At 39.7% G+C, this 19847-nt stretch overlaps 1 protein-coding gene across 4 annotated transcripts in view; it reads right to left on the bottom strand.

The window, feature by feature from the left end:
• LOC131688421 (leucine-rich repeat flightless-interacting protein 2) overlaps window positions 1–19847 on the bottom strand; it is a 109856-nt gene that overhangs the window by 53590 nt on the left and 36419 nt on the right. Inside the window, exon 1 of one of the 4 annotated variants that reach the window (XM_058972700.1) lies at window positions 8649–8808. The exons of the other annotated variants lie outside the window; for them this stretch is intronic. Within the exon in view, the coding sequence (XP_058828683.1) occupies window positions 8649–8780 (132 nt within the window). The 5' untranslated portion in view covers window positions 8781–8808. Of the gene's footprint in view, window positions 1–8648; window positions 8809–19847 lie in introns of those variants that run through there. 4 annotated transcript variants of the gene reach the window in all.

The raw sequence follows: 19847 nt of genomic DNA on the forward strand, positions 1-19847 counted from the left end.
CAGTGTAATGTCTAACGTCGCAAATGGGCGTTTTTTTCATGTTGCTTTGAGTCTGAAAGCTTTGAATAGTAAACTGCACCTCGGCAGGCGGCGTCGAAGCTGATGACATTTAAAAGATGTAACACGCGGTGATGGGAATTGGGCTTTTTGTTTGGATTGATTTGGAAACTAATCCTTCAACCGATAGGTCGAGAAATAAACAACGCGTTTACCGCACTTCCGCATTGTACTCTTTAAGCGAATCTATCACCAATGTCAACAAATCAGAAGCAGCGATCTAAGTACTGGTAGTCGCGTCATTCAAGATCTTCATATCTCGCGAGGCAAACGCGATCATTCGCTCTACCAATATGCACATACTTGATTACAATCTACAGTGTTGTCCGTGAAGTTCCGGTGGAGATGAGGCGATTTCTTTTCAAGGAATTCGTCGCATGTTTGAGAAGGTAGTGCAATTGGGTTTGAAAAAATTGTTCAAATCAAAGCAGAAACAAACATTAATAGTTAAAAGTACAATACCTGTAGATTTAATGGGACAAAAAAATTTAACAACGTTATGTCCAATGTACAAAATATATGCCAACTACGGTCTCCAAACGACGTGAGCAGAGATGAAAGAACAAACAAATGCTGCTGGCAGCAAACGGTCACACTGCTATAGCTGTGTATCACGCAGTTGCTGAAATCGCCTTTGGGTATGCTTCATGTGATACAATAATCTGTGCGAAAAAAGTGTTACTGTACAATGGCGCGCACTTGATCGGTTCGGTTCAGTGACGTAGCTGGAATTTTAGTTTGTCTAAACGCCTACTATTTCGAGAAAGCATGTTTAGGTATATTTTATGTGACGATTAGCAAAACAAAAATATATTTAAATTGTTACAGTACAAGTTTCACCAGAAACTTTTATTCAGATTATTTATAGCTGATTAAAACAAATGCGTATGTATATTAAATTCTGAATAAAACCTCAACCACGAATTCGGAAAATTTAAAACATTCGTGCTCTTGATTCGTTGCAATATTCGTAGTGAAAACAAACGTGTAACAAAATTCTTCTCTTGAGTACATTCTTCTCACATTATATATAAAAATATGTAAAAAGGTCGATTTTATCGGTATCCCGATATTGTCAACTTAAAAAAAACAGCATGGGGTTAATCAAATTGGGTCACCACCCTGTAAGAATTTAATTTATTCCAAGCTTAAATTGAAACCAAGTTTATTTCATATCATCGCAGAGAAAATATGTAAGTTAGAAGAATCCTTCGCTGGTAACAACAATTGTGCGAAGTTTTTTTTTTAATTTTAAATGAGGAACGGCTCATGTTGAAAAGAAGGAAATACAACAGATGCATATTTCAATGAGCCTGATAAAAAATAAAAGACCACGGCCAAACTACAATAAACATTCTAGTATGCTTAGACATGAATTATGACGACGCAAATTTCACGTTACTGTTTTCTCATATAGGTACGAGCTTTTACTGGCTTGACAGGACACCTTCGGTTAAAGGTCGTTGTGAATTACGTCATCAAGCTTATTACTTGCTGAAACAATGTGCACAGAAGGCGAAATACACCGAAGGAAAATTGAGCAGAATTAGAACATCAGTCGGAGCAATTTTAACTATTTTTTCAATCTCGAATAATATGACTTTTATAAACAATGAGGTAACTAAGCGACACAGAAAACTGAAACTACCTAGCTTATTTCAAGCAAAGTCTTGATGGCATTTACATTACATTTATTTCCGATGTTTGAAAAATTGTAAAAATACCGAAAAACCCTATTTATCTTCAAAAGATACGACCGAAGTTCGTTCGTGTTTAACTGTCGCTCATTTCAGGTAAATTCCAGCCGCCAATCTTGTGTATCCATGAAATCAGTTGAGGTTAGGTGTTTGAAGATGACGAAGTGAATATATATTCTGGAGACTGTACATTAGGGTGCAAATGGAATGTATGGGTAAACATCGAATTTTGTAACCAGACGCACCTCAGAAGAATTAGAACTTCGAAAAAAGCCTTTATTCAAAGTGTCAGCTCAATCAGACATGATTAAGGGGTCGCGCAAATTGTCATGGCGCAAAAAAATTACCAGTTACGAAACACCAAGGGCCCTTTAATATTCAAAAATCGAATTCATATTTTGGATGCTAAATGTCTTAGAATGCCATGAAAGGTGGCAAAAATGGCAGTCCAATATGGCGACCGTGCTTGGCTGAATTTGATGTTTTTTCTATATTAGCCTCAAACGTCTTACAAGGGGGTTTTCGGGGTCGCTGATTCTGATTCTGACGTCGAAAATTTAAAGAGCCGGATCCAATATGGCGACTGTGCTTGGTTAAATTTCATGTTTTTATATTGGCCTAAAACGTCTTACAAGGAGGTCCGCGAAGCAAAGCTAAGCGTCGTCGAATTTCGTAATTATAATAACAGAATCAAAATCCAAAAAAAAAACCGTGAATCGAGTTGTATACTGACTGTAATAAAATTTGCAAATTTCGTAAAAAATGGCTGCCATTGTGTAGCTGCCATTTTGAATTTTCGAATCCTGACATCAGAATCGAAATCAGCAACCCCTAGAACTCTCGTAAATCGAGTTTGATGCTCACTGTAACAAAATTCACAAAATTTCGTAAAAAAGTGGCCACCATTATGCAGCCGCCATTTTGAATTTTCAAATTCTGTTATCAGAATCGTAATCAGCGACCTCAAAAACCACATAATCTATTTTTATGCTAGTTGAGAAGTTATCCCTGTTTCTCAGAATCTTTTATAGACCAACATAATAATAAACTATTTTTGCATATTTTGATTTTTTTTTTCGAAAAAACTGACCTACGAAAAATTCTATTATTTAGTTCAATGTTTGAGATACTTTTAATTTTTTTTAGATCTCTAGGGCATTTAGTTCAGACACAGCCGAATTTATTGCAAAAAATGAGACTTTCGAGTTTTAATTGTTTATAACTAATAAGTAATTAACAAATTCCCATAATTTTGCGTGCTATTTGTACTCCCTACATTCCTAAGAGCTGATTAAAAGTAAGAATTCGTATTTATATGTCAACGCTAACTAGAAATCCAATAAAAACATAGGAGAAGTAGATGGGGCGTACATGTTCCACTGCGTCGCAAAGGGTTCAGACCAGTATATTGAGGAGACAATTTGGGCTGTCGAATAAGATTCGTCATCACAACTCCTACTTTCCGTTTAAAATCACACACCTTGAAGTCGGTCTGACCATATCTAAAGATTTTCTAAAGATTTCGAACAAACTGACGCAGAAATATTCAGCCGTAATAGATATTTCGTAAGTTCGTGCAGATAAGCTCAGAATTGTGATATTCAATTTACGTTAATGGCGACAAGCCTATTATGAAGGACTACCGCGTCTACATGCCCGTTCAGAAAGTTGAGATCGACTGTGTTGTCACCGATTCGAGTTTGTCATGTCCGGTTCTACTGGTCTTTTAAAGGATCTTTTGTGCCGGCGAGCAAAGTTTTTTTAATGGAAATCGCACTGGACTGAACAAAATGGTGTGTCCTTTCAAACTATTTTGCTTACATTGTGACCTAACGTTGGGCCTCTGATACGGCATCAGTGAACCATCACGGAAATCATTCCCTACCACGACGTATTGTAGTGCCTATCACATAATTCATGTACCTAATGCGAGCCTAGAAAATTATAGTCTATTTTTCCTTCTTTAAAACATGAGCTGTTCTTTTCCATTTAAAAATGTTATTGCTGCCTTTGTCCGACTTTTTCGCGGCTACATTCCAAATAAGCGGTAGCAACGTTAGAAAAGTGTTCGGGCATAAAGCCAAACGTCACTAGGCCAAAAGTCATTCGTGTTACTATGTTTAAATTGCGACAAAGGTCTACTCTGTCCATTTTTTGGCTATTTGCAATAAATTCAAGACAAAGAGAAACTGAACATCATTCGGCCGTATGGATATTAGGCCGTATGAACATTAGGTTCAATAAATGTTAGGTCGATTCGACATTACACCGAAGAGCGTGAAGCCGAATTTTGCATAGAGAAAAGAGAAGCTCAAGATTTTTCTACGTAGCTTCAAGAACTTCTCGGCTTAAGAAAAATTTGTGTAGGTCGATTAGGCCAATTTCGAACTGTTAATTTTTCCAATTGGACAAAAATTCCAATGTCAACAAAAAAGAAAACATGCTAAAATTTTAAAGAATTAAAGCCGAAAAAGCGCAAGTAAATGTTAAAATTCCAAATAAATACAATACTGAACCCAAGCACAAAACGTTCAACATTGATAAAGATCATAAAGAGGTTAGAACAGAAAAAATATAAAAATTATAAAAATTCCAAAAATTGTTAATAAGGTCTAAAAACTATAAAGTTAAAAAAAAAACAAAAAAGACAAAATAGCAAGAAAGTCAATTAAGATCTAAACATTTCAAAACGTTAGAAAATATAAAAAACAAGTTAGACAAAATTCGCCAGGAGAGCGGAACACGATAAAAATATCAGAAAGCGGTTAGAACGCTTAAAACCAGAAAACTGCAAATCAATACAAAGACTCAACATGGCGAAACACAAAAAAGTAAAAAAGAAACAAAAAAGATGGACCAAACAAGCTGAAGAAGGCCATAGATGGTTAAAAACTTCAAAAAGGCATAAAAGACCAAAACAAAAAGGTCAAAAAAGCCAAAAAGACCAGAAAAAAACAGAAAGATCAGACAGGATGAAAAGGTTAAAAAAACACTAAAAGCTAAGAAAACCATAAAAAAGCTTAATATTCAGTGCACGAAAAAAGACTACAAAATGTAAAATAAGGTCAACAAAGGTAAAAAAAGATTAACTAAACAAGAAAGATAAAAAAAAAAGGTTAATAATGCTAACGAAGACCAGGAAAGGAGAAGCAAATTGGAAAGAAAAGATGAAAGACTGAACAATTCAACGTCAAGTAATAGCCAAAACTATCGAAAATAAAAAAAAATGCAATAAGACAAGGAGGTGGCAAACAAGTTAAAAAAATGCTAAAAATGAACGATCACATATCAAAAAGACAAGAAAAAGGATCAGCTCTGAAAAGGAGAAATAATTTCAAGTACCAAAAACGTGGAAAAAGCCATATATTGACAAAAAAGGAAAAAAATGTTAACAAGCCAAACAAAGACAAAAAAGGGCCAAAAAATCAACAGCGCCAAAGAAGGACAGAAAATAAAAAAACGTCAAAATGGCAAAATAAGTAAAAATACAATACAGTAAAATCTTAAAAAGACTAAAAAATATAGCCAATAAAAAGAAATAAATAAGGATTAAATGTTTACAGAAATTCAAACTAACAAGTCCACGCCTGTGCATGCGGATAGGGCATTGCAAGAAACACTTTTTTTTTAATTCTCAAAGGCCCCCCCTCCCATATTGTGACAAATGTCAAAGTAAGCTTAGATGCCGAATTTCAGATCATTTGGACAATTTTAGACCCCCGCCCACTTCGCTTGAAATTTGAAGTCTTTGAAGGTAGATATTCCTCTATCTAGAAAAATAGGGGAAAGTGGGGTACTGGGTCATTTTGGTCCCAAAATCCCCTATTTTTCATAATTTTTCTGCTTTGTGATGCAAATCATACATATTTTGGAGTTTTTCTAATGTGAACAAATCTCAGAAATCGAACGGAACCTTTTTGACCCTTGTCCGAATACGGGAAGTTGGTGTTATAGAAACTTTTGTCATTAATATTAAATTTTATAATTTTCTCGTGCATATATCTCAATTATTCTTCAATCAATTTTCAATAAATGTAGTTTGTTGAACGCGGAAAATTCTTATGAATACAACAAAAATGAATTCGTTATCGGTAAAATTCAGAAACATCAAATTTTTGGACCATAACTCTACAAATTACATTTTTTTTTCGTTAAATGTCTTAATACCTCAACTTCCCCTATTTTTCCAGGATGGCAACTTTTCTCATGCGATCCGGAAGCGTATTTTACACTAAAAGTAGTAAATTTAATAAGAATTTTGTTGTTAAATGGAGTTAATATGTGCAATTTTATGATAAAAATGTGAAATCGAAACTATATATCAGATAATTTGATGTTTCTGAATTTTACCGATAACGAATCTATTTTTATTGTGTTCCTAAGGATTTTTCACGTTTAACAAAAGTACATTTTATGAGAATTGATTGAAGAATAATAGAGATATATGCACGAGAAAATGATAAAATTTAATATTAATGACAAAAGGCCCTATAACCCCAACTTTCCGTATTCGGACAAAGGTCAAAAAGGTTCCGTTCGATTTCTGAGACTTTTTTCACATTAGAAAAACTCCAAAATATGTATGATTTACATCACGGAGCAGAAAAATTATTAAAAATAGGGAATTTTGAGGCCAAAATGACCCACTTTCCCCTATTTGTCTAGAAACAGGAATGTCTTCCTTCAAATACTAAGGTTATTTACTTTAAAAGGAGGTATAAATTGTAATTTTCTGATTGCTACTTCACAAGTTATAGCATTTAATATATTTTTCCTCCATATAATCCCATATAACCAATTTCAAAAATTTCAAGCGGAGTGGGTGGGGGTTTAAAATTGTCCAAATGATGTGAAATTTGGCATCTGAGCTTACTTTGACATTTGTCACAATATGAGAGGGGGGGCCTTCTAAAATTCAAAAAAAAATTTTTTTTGCAATGCCCTAATGCGGAAGGAGGGTGGGGTAACGTCTTTCATTTATTATATAGATACAAACTACAAATTTTCATCATTGACTTAAATAGTTAACATTTACATTCATGTCAGTCAAAGTGTACAATAACTAACAGTCGATCGATCTAAAGTACATTGTCTCGAGAACAAAGGCAGCGTTATTCTTTTTCTTGCCGTCATGGGTGAAATTGACGAAAAAGCGCTGCCCAGACCCAATACGGAGGTAGTGGACTTCCAGTCTTGTGCTATTTGACCGAATATTGCCGCGGTAAAACATTTACGTATTTACGTACGTATTTACGTACCCAATTCCACCATCTAAGATTGATATCGTTCAACATATTATGTCAAGCAGAACAACCTAAAACATGTGCCTGAGAGTGACAGCGCTGAAATCAAGATACCCGTGGATATGGAATATGATAAAGTAGAAGCACGACTACACGACTTAACACTCCATGCGTAAATTGCAAAATTCCAAGCCGCAATCCGGAGAATTAAAATCCGTCCGTCTGATACTTGGAGAAGCTTCTTCTCAGGTACTCCTTATAGTGTTCTTGTGGTGGCGAGGCGAGTTCAAAGGCTTTTTCTTTTCGACTTGACTCATATAACTCAAAATAACAGAAAATATACAAACCACAATATGTACACATCAAGAACAAATTTCTCTTTGCCAGTTCTGTAAACAGATGGCACATCATCGAAATCTTCAACATTTTTAGCTACATCTTAAATGTCTGCTGAAACAGTATCTGCTTTTCAGGCAGCATAGAAAACCCATTCAAAAATACTGTTGCTAGGTCCTGCAAACTAATAAACAGTTCTACTAGTGAACAAGCAGAAAGCGGACTACCGATCTTCGAATGGCAGTTAGCGATCTTGAAAATGAATCCCTTCTGAGGAAGAGGATCTCCTACAATAAATTGAAAAAAGCGCATTAATAAGATCGATCGAGCATTGATTTTCTCATATTCATGTATTTTAAATGTAGAAATGGATATGGATAATTTTCAGGACTTTATTTAATAACCATGCTTGTGAAAGTTTTTTTTTGTTTCATTATTTATATTTACCTAAAAAATCCACATTGACATCGTGAAAGGGAGATAGTGCCAATGACCGCATATTTGTCCCATGGTGTATAGGATAAAGTGCTACAAGACTGACTTGTAATTATAGGTACGGAAGATATCACTGAATAATCCACAAAGGCCGAGGAAGTGATAAAAGTGACCGTCGTCTGTCAACGTAGTACATAAAGGACCCCTAACTTGATGTTTAGTTTGATGTCGGTAAACTTGACCCTTTAATGCCCAATATTGTTTTTTTTTTGTTACCGAATACGTCTCAAAATAATTATCATTGGATGACCCACCTCAAAAATAATTATAAAAATGTAGTAAAGTAGTGAGGCGACATCCACCAAATTAAAAAAAAATAACTTGAACGTTTGAGGATTACTCAGGGGATAAAAGAGCTAGTGTATTCGGGAAGTCTTGCCGTACGACAAAAATTGAAAACCAATTGCACCCTTTTTCCCATAGCAATATTTCTCAAGGGAGGAAATCGTTGCGAAATTCCAGTTGCAAGAAAAAAAACAACTAATGTTGCACCACGCGAAATGTTTATTTTTAGCTATCACTTCTTTCGTGTGCGCAGACAGTCATTCGTTCGTGTACCATTTTGTTCCAACTGCTTTTTGAGATAGATGGTTTGAATAAAAAATACGGTTTTGTGATATTCTGCAGGGTGTTTTAAAAAGAGTCGCATTCCTAAACGTCAAATATTATAATTCCCGAAGACCCCCCGAGAACAGTATACCACACGAACGACGATCGGCTGCGAACAGACGCCGAACTAAAGAGGATAATACTTTTTTGTCGTTGTCGCCGTCGTCATCGTGCGTCGTCGTCCATGGCGGACATTAGGGTATGTACTTACACATTTCCAAGTGCCTTTAATGGCTAGCCCCTTCTGGAAGTTGGCCCGGATTTCCAGACAGTCGCTGAGGGAGGGTCCCCACTGCTTCACGAATTTGCCGACGAGAGGACTTTGAACTTTGAGCTGCACCATTTCGCTGTGATTCTCTTCCGTTTACGATTGTGCCGATGAAAAAAATCGCACTAGTTCCTGATGCTGGTAGACAGTGAGACGGACAGAGCGCCACGATGGTGATGTCAAAATGATTGATTTTAACAGAACACGCGAATAGTTTAAGCTGAAGCTTTCATTAACACTCACGGCACTAGAACACTATATTATACAAGACCGAGAGATTTGCCCTAATGGGCTAGCAGATAGATCTATCAATATTGGAAGACGTCGGCGGATGGCCGACGAACGCGTGACGAACTTTTCGGTGGACCAAAAACTGTCGGCAGCTGTATACACACGTATAGGCTATAAGTCTTTTATTCTCTCACCCAAAAATGTGCAGCGAAACAAAAAATAAAAAATGCACGACTGCGAATCGCGTGACGCCCTATATGTACACAAGCGTTGTAACGCAAGTTGAATAAAACCGATAAAATTGCATTAGAGTCGCGGTTTGCTTGGCTAGTAGCTAGAGCACTATTTACATAATCGAGCTTCCATTAGTTGCTGCCCACACCTAATATAAAAAATTCAGCCCCTTACAGGATCACTACTCAACTGCGAACGATCGCGAGATGCAGGAAGATGATTGCCCAACCGAACTCGTCGGAAGCTGATGGAAAACTAACGGGCACTGGAAAACGGTTTTCCTAGTGACATCGAGTTTAGTGACTAGGCGCCCTATGACACAGAGGAACCAGCTGCTGATGGGACCGCAGTCAGATATCATCATCAGCATCATCATCATCGCCGTCGGTTTCTAGATCTCGTGACGTGCACGTAGAGGTATATCTTCATGTACCGACTGCATCCCGTCTGTCAGACAGACAGCAGGAAAAACCTTGCAGAATAACCCAGACGGAAAAGAGAGCGAACGCGAGAGAGAGAGAATGAAGTGAGCGAAGTTTCCAATTTCGGTACTACGACCCGTCAATGAAGTAATCATCATCATCATCGTCGTCGTCTGCGTCGTCGTTGTCGGAGAAACTTCGGAAAATCTGTCTCATCCGGTCTCATGCTAGGAGCAACAATGGTGCGAAGAAAAAACCCTCAGACTGAGGCGATTGGAAAGCGAATCACTATTTCTTTTTAGGGGTAAACATTCTTTAAACTACAGTCATGTACTAAGTACATCATATTACGAAGACTGAAAGGTCTTGAAAATTAAAAGTGCTATTGAAAAAGGCATTTGATCCAACAATTATTGTGAAAAGACCTTTCTTATAATTTATAAATTTGATTTCATTGAAATGTAATATTTTAACTCTGAAAATGTGAAAAATTTAGCTTAAAAAATTAAAAATATCGCTTTACTTTCCACAAGAACAGATTGCTTGCCAAATAAGATATGTATATATGCGAATTTCGATATTGTGATTCAATGTCGACCGACTCTAGAGCTTTTTCGATATTCTTGAGACAGAAGACAATACACATCAAAGAGAAGAGATTGAAGAGATTAATTTTAATGTTCGACCATTAATTTTTATTACATTTGCATAACTTAATCGGTCTCTAATTTCAATTGCTTTTGACGTCAGCACTGAAAGTATAGAACCGTAAAAACAGCCAGTCAATATCCATTAAACCTGCCGACTGTCTTAACTAGGAACATGTGTGCAAGAGGGAGTCCTGAATCGTTCCTAAAATGAGAATTTCCTCTAACTCTACGCAGTCTGATAGTTTTTGTAACCTTAACCATTCCATCGTCATCATCATCATCATCATTGCCATTTGCGAAACCAGACGTCTACGGTCAACGAACAAATTATGGACCACGCGTTTACATCCCTAGTACTACTACTAGTAGGATATACCTACCATCCCATCCGGACTCCAACCGTGGAAAACGATACATGCGATAAACAAGATGGGAAATCAAACATCCTCCCCTGTCAGTGACGCCGGAAAAGCGAGTACAAAGACCTTTCGATTGAGACTGATGCTATTTCCCCGCACACACCACCACGTTAAGCCCCAGTTCCTCATCCGCTCCATGTCTGAGTTTGGATCCTAGACGCTGCTGCGACGAGATTGACAGAGACGCATTGAATAAATAAAGACTCAAAAGTTGTGTGAAACAATTGAGTGAACGACGCAGCAGCGAGGGGTGACATTTCAAGGGACGGTACACGGAATATGCAAACTACATAAATATATTAGGAACTGATCGTACGGTTCTTATGATATAATTTTAATTGATTACGTATCATTTGAAAAATGGCAAATTTCAATTGAGTGTCCCCTCAATTTCGCAATTAGTTTAGAAGAGAGACTCTGCGGGCACATATTGTTCTTGCTTCTATCGAAACGACGTTAGGATTTCGATGCTTCTCGAATTAATCGTACTACGATTTGCGATACCGGGAGGAGATATAACGCTTGAATTTGTAATTGAAGTGCACTGAAAAAAAATTACATAGAAAGCCACAATTCCTCAAATCGATACAAACCCTAGAAAAGCTTATTCATTTACTTATTGTTTATTTTTCATTTGACATGTATTGGTCTCCATGAAATGTTGGAATGAAAGAGCCCTTTCATAGAGGCACTTTAAATGTATTTAAAAACCATAATCTTTTTTTTTATTCTTTACGAACATGGTTGCAAAGTTACAATAAAATGAGCACTAAGTTAAACTTCATAGTCTGTTGTCTATTCGGCCGAATGAACGTAGTGCCGAATGAACGTCGTGCCGAATGGACGTAGTGCCGAATGGACGTAGTGCCGAATGGACGTAGTGCCGAATGGACGTAGTGCCGAATGGACGTAGTGCCGAATGGACGTAGTGCCGAATGGACGTAGTGCCGAATGGACGTAGTGCCGAATGGACGTAGTGCCGAATGGACGTAGTGCCGAATGGACGTAGTGCCGAATGGACGTAGTGCCGAATGGACGTAGTGCCGAATGGACGTAGTGCCGAATGGACGTAGTGCCGAATGGACGTAGTGCCGAATGGACGTAGTGCCGAATGGACGTAGTGCCGAATGGACGTAGTGCCGAATGGACGTAGTGCCGAATGGACGTAGTGCCGAATGGACGTAGTGCCGAATGGACGTAGTGCCGAATGGACGTAGTGCCGAATGGACGTAGTGCCGAATGGACGTAGTGCCGAATGGACGTAGTGCCGAATGGACGTAGTGCCGAATGGACGTAGTGCCGAATGGACGTAGTGCCGAATGGACGTAGTGCCGAATGGACGTAGTGCCGAATGGACGTAGTGCCGAATGGACGTAGTGCCGAATGGACGTAGTGCCGAATGGACGTAGTGCCGAATGGACGTAGTGCCGAATGGACGTAGTGCCGAATGGACGTAGTGCCGAATGGACGTAGTGCCGAATGGACGTAGTGCCGAATGGACGTAGTGCCGAATGGACGTAGTGCCGAATGGACGTAGTGCCGAATGGACGTAGTGCCGAATGGACGTAGTGCCGAATGGACGTAGTGCCGAATGGACGTAGTGCCGAATGGACGTAGTGCCGAATGGACGTAGTGCCGAATGGACGTAGTGCCGAATGGACGTAGTGCCGAATGGACGTAGTGCCGAATGGACGTAGTGCCGAATGGACGTAGTGCCGAATGGACGTAGTGCCGAATGGACGTAGTGCCGAATGGACGTAGTGCCGAATGGACGTAGTGCCGAATGGACGTAGTGCCGAATGGACGTAGTGCCGAATGGACGTAGTGCCGAATGGACGTAGTGCCGAATGGACGTAGTGCCGAATGGACGTAGTGCCGAATGGACGTAGTGCCGAATGGACGTAGTGCCGAATGGACGTAGTGCCGAATGGACGTAGTGCCGAATGGACGTAGTGCCGAATGGACGTAGTGCCGAATGGACGTAGTGCCGAATGGACGTAGTGCCGAATGGACGTAGTGCCGAATGGACGTAGTGCCGAATGGACGTAGTGCCGAATGGACGTAGTGCCGAATGGACGTAGTGCCGAATGGACGTAGTGCCGAATGGACGTAGTGCCGAATGGACGTAGTGCCGAATGGACGTAGTGCCGAATGGACGTAGTGCCGAATGGACGTAGTGCCGAATGGACGTAGTGCCGAATGGACGTAGTGCCGAATGGACGTAGTGCCGAATGGACGTAGTGCCGAATGGACGTAGTGCCGAATGGACGTAGTGCCGAATGGACGTAGTGCCGAATGGACGTAGTGCCGAATGGACGTAGTGCCGAATGGACGTAGTGCCGAATGGACGTAGTGCCGAATGGACGTAGTGCCGAATGGACGTAGTGCCGAATGGACGTAGTGCCGAATGGACGTAGTGCCGAATGGACGTAGTGCCGAATGGACGTAGTGCCGAATGGACGTAGTGCCGAATGGACGTAGTGCCGAATGGACGTAGTGCCGAATGGACGTAGTGCCGAATGGACGTAGTGCCGAATGGACGTAGTGCCGAATGGACGTAGTGCCGAATGGACGTAGTGCCGAATGGACGTAGTGCCGAATGGACGTAGTGCCGAATGGACGTAGTGCCGAATGGACGTAGTGCCGAATGGACGTAGTGCCGAATGGACGTAGTGCCGAATGGACGTAGTGCCGAATGGACGTAGTGCCGAATGGACGTAGTGCCGAATGGACCTAGTGCCGAATGGACCTAGTGCCGAATGGACCTAGTGCCGAATGGACCTAGTGCCGAATGGACCTAGTGCCGAATGGACCTAGTGCCGAATGGACCTAGTGCCGAATGGACCTAGTGCCGAATGGACCTAGTGCCGAATGGACCTAGTGCCGAATGGACCTAGTGCCGAATGGACCTAGTGCCGAATGGACCTAGTGCCGAATGGACCTAGTGCCGAATGGACCTAGTGCCGAATGGACCTAGTGCCGAATGGACCTAGTGCCGAATGGACCTAGTGCCGAATGGACCTAGTGCCGAATGGACCTAGTGCCGAATGGACCTAGTGCCGAATGGACCTAGTGCCGAATGGACCTAGTGCCGAATGGACCTAGTGCCGAATGGACCTAGTGCCGAATGGACCTAGTGCCGAATGGACCTAGTGCCGAATGGACCTAGTGCCGAATGGACCTAGTGCCGAATGGACCTAGTGCCGAATGGACCTAGTGCCGAATGGACCTAGTGCCGAATGGACCTAGTGCCGAATGGACCTAGTGCCGAATGGACCTAGTGCCGAATGGACCTAGTGCCGAATGGACCTAGTGCCGAATGGACCTAGTGCCGAATGGACGTAGTGCCGAATGGACGTAGTGCCGAATGGACGTAGTGCCGAATGGACGTAGTGCCGAATGGACGTAGTGCCGAATGGACGTAGTGCCGAATGGACGTAGTGCCGAATGGACGTAGTGCCGAATGGACGTAGTGCCGAATGGACGTAGTGCCGAATGGACGTAGTGCCGAATGGACGTAGTGCCGAATGGACGTAGTGCCGAATGGACGTAGTGCCGAATGGACGTAGTGCCGAATGGACGTAGTGCCGAATGGACGTAGTGCCGAATGGACCTAGTGCCGAATGGACCTAGTGCCGAATGGACCTAGTGCCGAATGGACCTAGTGCCGAATGGACCTAGTGCCGAATGGACCTAGTGCCGAATGGACCTAGTGCCGAATGGACCTAGTGCCGAATGGACCTAGTGCCGAATGGGCATAGTGCCGAATGGACATAGCGCCGAGTGGACATGGTGCCGAATGAACATAGTGCCGAATGGACATAAGGTCGGATGTTTAATAGAGAGAAGGGAAAGGGAATCGAAGCTTATCCTGCACAGCTTTCGGGATTCCTCGGTATGAGCTAAATTTTCGAATCTCGATTGAACGATGTGGGGTAGCCACGTTGGGCGGTCATATAATTTATTTTTTACATTACGTCGGAAACGATATCCGCCCATTAGGCCGTCAGGCAGAAGGCAGCAGTTTTTTTTTGTAAAATACAATGATGATGACGGTATGGTTACGGTTACAAACTACACTCTGCTTGATTGGGATTCTCATTTTTGTAGATGATTCTCTCATTTCCTTGCCCTCCTTTCCTACGCGATAGACGTTCCTATTCCTCATAAAGACAGTTTGATGGAGGAGCGGGCCATTTGGCATAAGGTCATTTGGCATAATGGACGTTTAGCATTATGGACATTTGGCATACTTTCAGGAAGTGATCATCCTGCAGGTCATTTGGCATAATTTTGACGGTTATTTGGCACAATTTTACTAAATGATCTCACTGAAGGTCATTCGGCATAACAGACGAACGTATATTTTATCAGCGAATGAGCCATAAGGTTAAAGCTGCACTAAGCAATAATCATTATGTGTTAGTCCTGTTGAGAGAAACTCGAAGCGCCTACCCTTCTTTATCTCATGAGCTGTTCTTATATACCATTCGATTCAGATGACAGTTAACTTTATCATTTCTGAATATTACCGAATTTTTCAAACAATGATTTGCAGAATGAATTTACATATTATGAATCATCGATTGTTACACTGCTCTAGTGTAATGCGGTTAACCGAGACCGAGGCGAGGTGTTCACCGACCTTCGGTCGGAAGCGGCGTCCCCTCGCAAGCAATGTGATCTACTCATTTACCCGGATTACTTAAACATAGGGGCTATGAATTAGTTTAAGTCCGACGGAGCGACAGCAATGTCGGACAGTACATGACTTGAAGCAATGTAGCGTAATTTCGCTTTATTAATTTGTAAAGAAGAATAAACTAATCAATTTTGGATCTTCAGCAGTATCGCGGCTCAAAATTATACCGAATTACCTTACTTCTCACAGTCTGAAATTTTGTCTGTTTCCATGTAGATAAAAAATGGCAAATAACTTCCAGTGTGATCACTTCTTAAAATTATGCCAAATGTCCGTTATGTCCAATGACCCTCGCTTTACATAAAATTAGAAATTATTCCAAATGACCGACATGCTTTATCTAGCTTTTTCTAAGTTTTTTAAGAAAATGTCCAACGAAAAAAATATGCAAAAAAAGAATGGTCGAAGCGGCGAGAAAGTAATAAGGCGAAGGACAATTCACCGTTTTATTGGACACACTGAGAAAAAAATATGCCCTCGCGTAGGAATCGAACATGCAATCTTCCAGTCTCTATAGTTGGGGTTGTATGATCACGAAACTGTTGGAATTTGTGACCAACTAGAAACTGGAAGATTGCGTTGCCCTGCTTGAGGGCTTATCTTTTCTCAGTGTGTCAAATCAGAAAGTGAATTTGGCTGTATTGTTCAAATGTCATTTTTTCGGTCTATTTTTCCCGTTGAATATTTTCTGAACACCGAGAATTGAGGGGGTGCTTTATAAGTAGGAAAATATCGCATTTTTTGTATAACTTAATTTGAATCGATGGAATGCTTATATATTTCAATAATTATCTTTATTTCGTTCCTAAGAAAAGACATAGTAACAAAAATTATATTGAATTAAGCACTTTTATTCCAGTTTCTAAAGAAGATTTTCGGTTCGATCTCTAGAAATCGTGACAACTGCCTTGGGAATGGATGATTAACGCTATTTTAGAATCCAGCTAGACGGCTAACGATTATCAAAAAAACACCGATAACTATTATTAATATGGGTTTCGTTTGAAAGAGGATATTAAGTAGATAACAGAAATTGATGATTGACGCCATTTCGAAATCTAAGATAGTTGGATCCGATTACCACAAAACAGTAAAAAACAATCATCATTATTGGAGCCGATTGTTAGGAGGTGGTCAGTAGATGACGAAAATTGATGATAAACTCCATTTTGAAATCAAAGATTGCAACTTCGGGTTACCACAAAATACTGATAACCATCAGTCATATGGAAGCCATTTGAAAAAGGATGGTCAAATTGATGATTGACTTCATTTCAAAGTTACTCAAAAATACAGCAAACCATCTGGATGTCATTTAAAAGCGTTAGTAACGATTTTTAAGTCACAAACCTCTGGACATCACCATCAATATGTGTCCCATTTAAATGGAGATGGTTAATAGAAGATGGAAATTGATGATTTCCACAATATACTAAGCAAGTACATAACGCAAATCGATATTTGAAGCTATTTTGACATTCAAAATGGCGTCTTCCGATTACCATATAATATTATAATTTCATGTGAAGCTGGGTGCATTTAACAGAATATGTTAAATGTTTGAAGTCATTTTGAAATTCCGATTAGCATTGTAACTCGTATGAAAAAGTTTGTCCTTTGGTAGGGGGCAGTAAAAAGACAATTGAAATCGAACTAACGCTTCTAGCATCTAAACTATATACTAACAATTTAATATCAGATTCACGGTCTGCCCGCGATTCAGATTCAGAAACACGCGAATATGCGAATGGACACAAAATATGAAAATTAATTCATACACGCAAAATTTCATAAACGCTAGCACACGCGACAAAAACGTAAACATACAGACTAGACTGCCCAGAAAAATAATGAATTTTTGAAAACTCAATCGGCCCACCCCTGAGTCGATTCCTAGTCCCACCAGGAGTACTTGCTCCAAATTTGAAGCAAATCGGACAAGTCTAGCTACCGGACCAACGTGCCGCAAGTTTGTATGGGATTTTTCGACAATTTACATGGAGAAAACCCTCTTGCTCACATTTTCGCCGCTAGGTGGCATTGTGTACATCAGATTATCACCAAAAGTAAAACTTAAGAAGATAATTTTATTATCTACAACTTTGTTGAAGACTGCAAAGCGATCCGACTCCAATAGGAAAAGTTATTAAACTTTTAACGAAGTGATGTCTGAGTCAGTTTTGCATGGGGCCTAGCAGTGCATGGTAGTGTATCAGTACGAGGTTCTAACAGACTAAACATTTTTATGGAATAATTGTTAGATTTAGCTGAATAGTATGTTCGGAAGAATTGTAGTACATAATACGAGTTATGTTTTGGTTAGAAAATTGTAGTTCCACATCTGACCGCATAGATGGCGCCAACACTAACTTTTTAACGAAGAGAGATAGAAATTAGGTGTCTTCTACAAAGTTGTAGAACAAGAATATTGCAGTAATTCTTCCAAACATCTCGATATTCTATCTCTCTCCGTTGAAAAGTTAGTGTTGGCGCCATCTATGCGGTCACAGATTGAACTAAAATTTTCTAACCAAAACATAACTCGTATTATGTACTGCAATTCTTCCGAACATACTATTCAGCTAAATCTAACCATTAATCCACAAAAATGTTTAGTTTGTTAGAACCTAGTACTGATACACTATCATGCACTGCTAGGCCCCATGCAAAACTGACTCAGACATCACTTCGTTAAAAGTTTAATAACTTTTCCTATTGGAGTCGGATCGCTTTGCAGTCTTCAACAAAGTTGTAGATAATAAAATTATCTTCTTAAGTTTCACATTTGGTGATAATCTGATGTATACAGTGCCACCTAGCGGCGAAAATGTGAGCAAGAGGGTTTTCTCCATGTAAATTGTCGAAAAATCCCATACAAACTTCAAGCACGTTGGTTCGGTAGCTAGACTTGTTCGATTTGGCTCAAATTTGGAGCAGACACTCCTGGTGGGACTAGGAATTGACTCAGGGGTGGGCCGATGGGGGTCATTTTTTTCTGTCACTCTAATACAGACGCTCGAGTCCTTCACGATCATCCACGCACACCTACTAACAAGGATAACACCCCGGTGAAAATAAACGTTTTAGCACTTATAAATTCACAAACGCGTTCGTGCGATTATGAATCGATTATTACAGGAAGTCCCCATCCTCGGCCCTAGTAGCATAGGTTACATTCTTGAAGCCCTTTTTTCGAGAGTTGACTCTGGGTTCCGGTCCCTCTCCTCGGGTCTCTGGGCTATGGAATCTAGAGTCTGGGTTCTCTCCTCGGGATTCTGGGTTCTGGTCTCTGAGCTATGGCCCCCGAATAAAAATACACTGAAAAAAAATTCGGTTTGGACAGGGAAAAGTTTTTTCAAATAACTTTTTTTCCTTGAAAGTGCCCAACTTGAATTTTTGACGGTAGGTAGGGAACATAATTACCTATCTTGGAACAAAATTTCATCCAAACCAAAGATGGTTTCTTTGTAAATCGACTTCAAACTTTTAAAATCGATTTTTTTTTTCAGTGTAGGAGTCGATAAAGATTTTTTTCAATATTTTTTTTTTCAATTTGACTGTTTTTGTGAAAATCACTCCTGCAACATTATTTTGTAGGATTTGTCATTTTTAGACATTTGAAAAAATTGGTAAAAAAGTTTGACTCTTTTCAAAAGACAGTGTAGATCCTTTTTGGAAAAACAAATTATGCAAAGTGGCTTTTTGTGACAAAGTCTTCGTGTACAGAAAGTTTCATTTCAAATCTGTATTTATCGCGAAATTCGTCTATGAGAAAGGCAAAAATGCGCCTAATTTAATCCAAAAAAGTCAATTTTCATCGTTTTTTGAGATTATATCAAATCTTGACGCTTCCTGTATTTTATAGAAGTTTGGCATTAAAATTAATTTTAGTTTTAGATTTTTATAAATTTTGCATCATTTTGACATCAAGGGGGTATCAGTTTATATGGAAAATTGCTGTGTGGCCGCCCTCTTCGACCCGTAACTCCAAAACCGGAGCTCTGATTCAACAGCAGTCTATGTGGAAAGGTTGTACCTTTCATTGTACAGTGTTGACATTTTTGTCACATACACATATTTTCCGATCTCGACGAATTGACTCGAATAGTATGTGACACTCGGCCCGATTTGTAGATTTTCAGAGCAATGGCATTTCATCTGAGAAAGCCATAAAATAACCACTTTTCCTTAGTAAAAAAATGAATGAAACTCATTTTTAATACCTATAATTTAATAAGTCATGGATTACGTTTCGACTTTATCTCATCAATATCTGGCACCGACTTGGCAACCAGATAGACACAGAATGCGAGAAACAGGGCAAATCAGAACTGTGCTTCCGGGACTTCACTTAGAAAATTAGTTGTTTGCTTCGCGATCACAACTACTATTACACTTGCGGATTTGGTGTCTCCCCGGGTGTCAACTCGGTGTCAGATATTGATGAGACAAACTCGAAACGCAATCTGCGACAGCACTCATTT

This window comes from Topomyia yanbarensis, chromosome 1 (genome assembly GCF_030247195.1).
Source record: "Topomyia yanbarensis strain Yona2022 chromosome 1, ASM3024719v1, whole genome shotgun sequence".
Taxonomy (NCBI): Eukaryota; Metazoa; Arthropoda; class Insecta; order Diptera; family Culicidae; genus Topomyia; species Topomyia yanbarensis.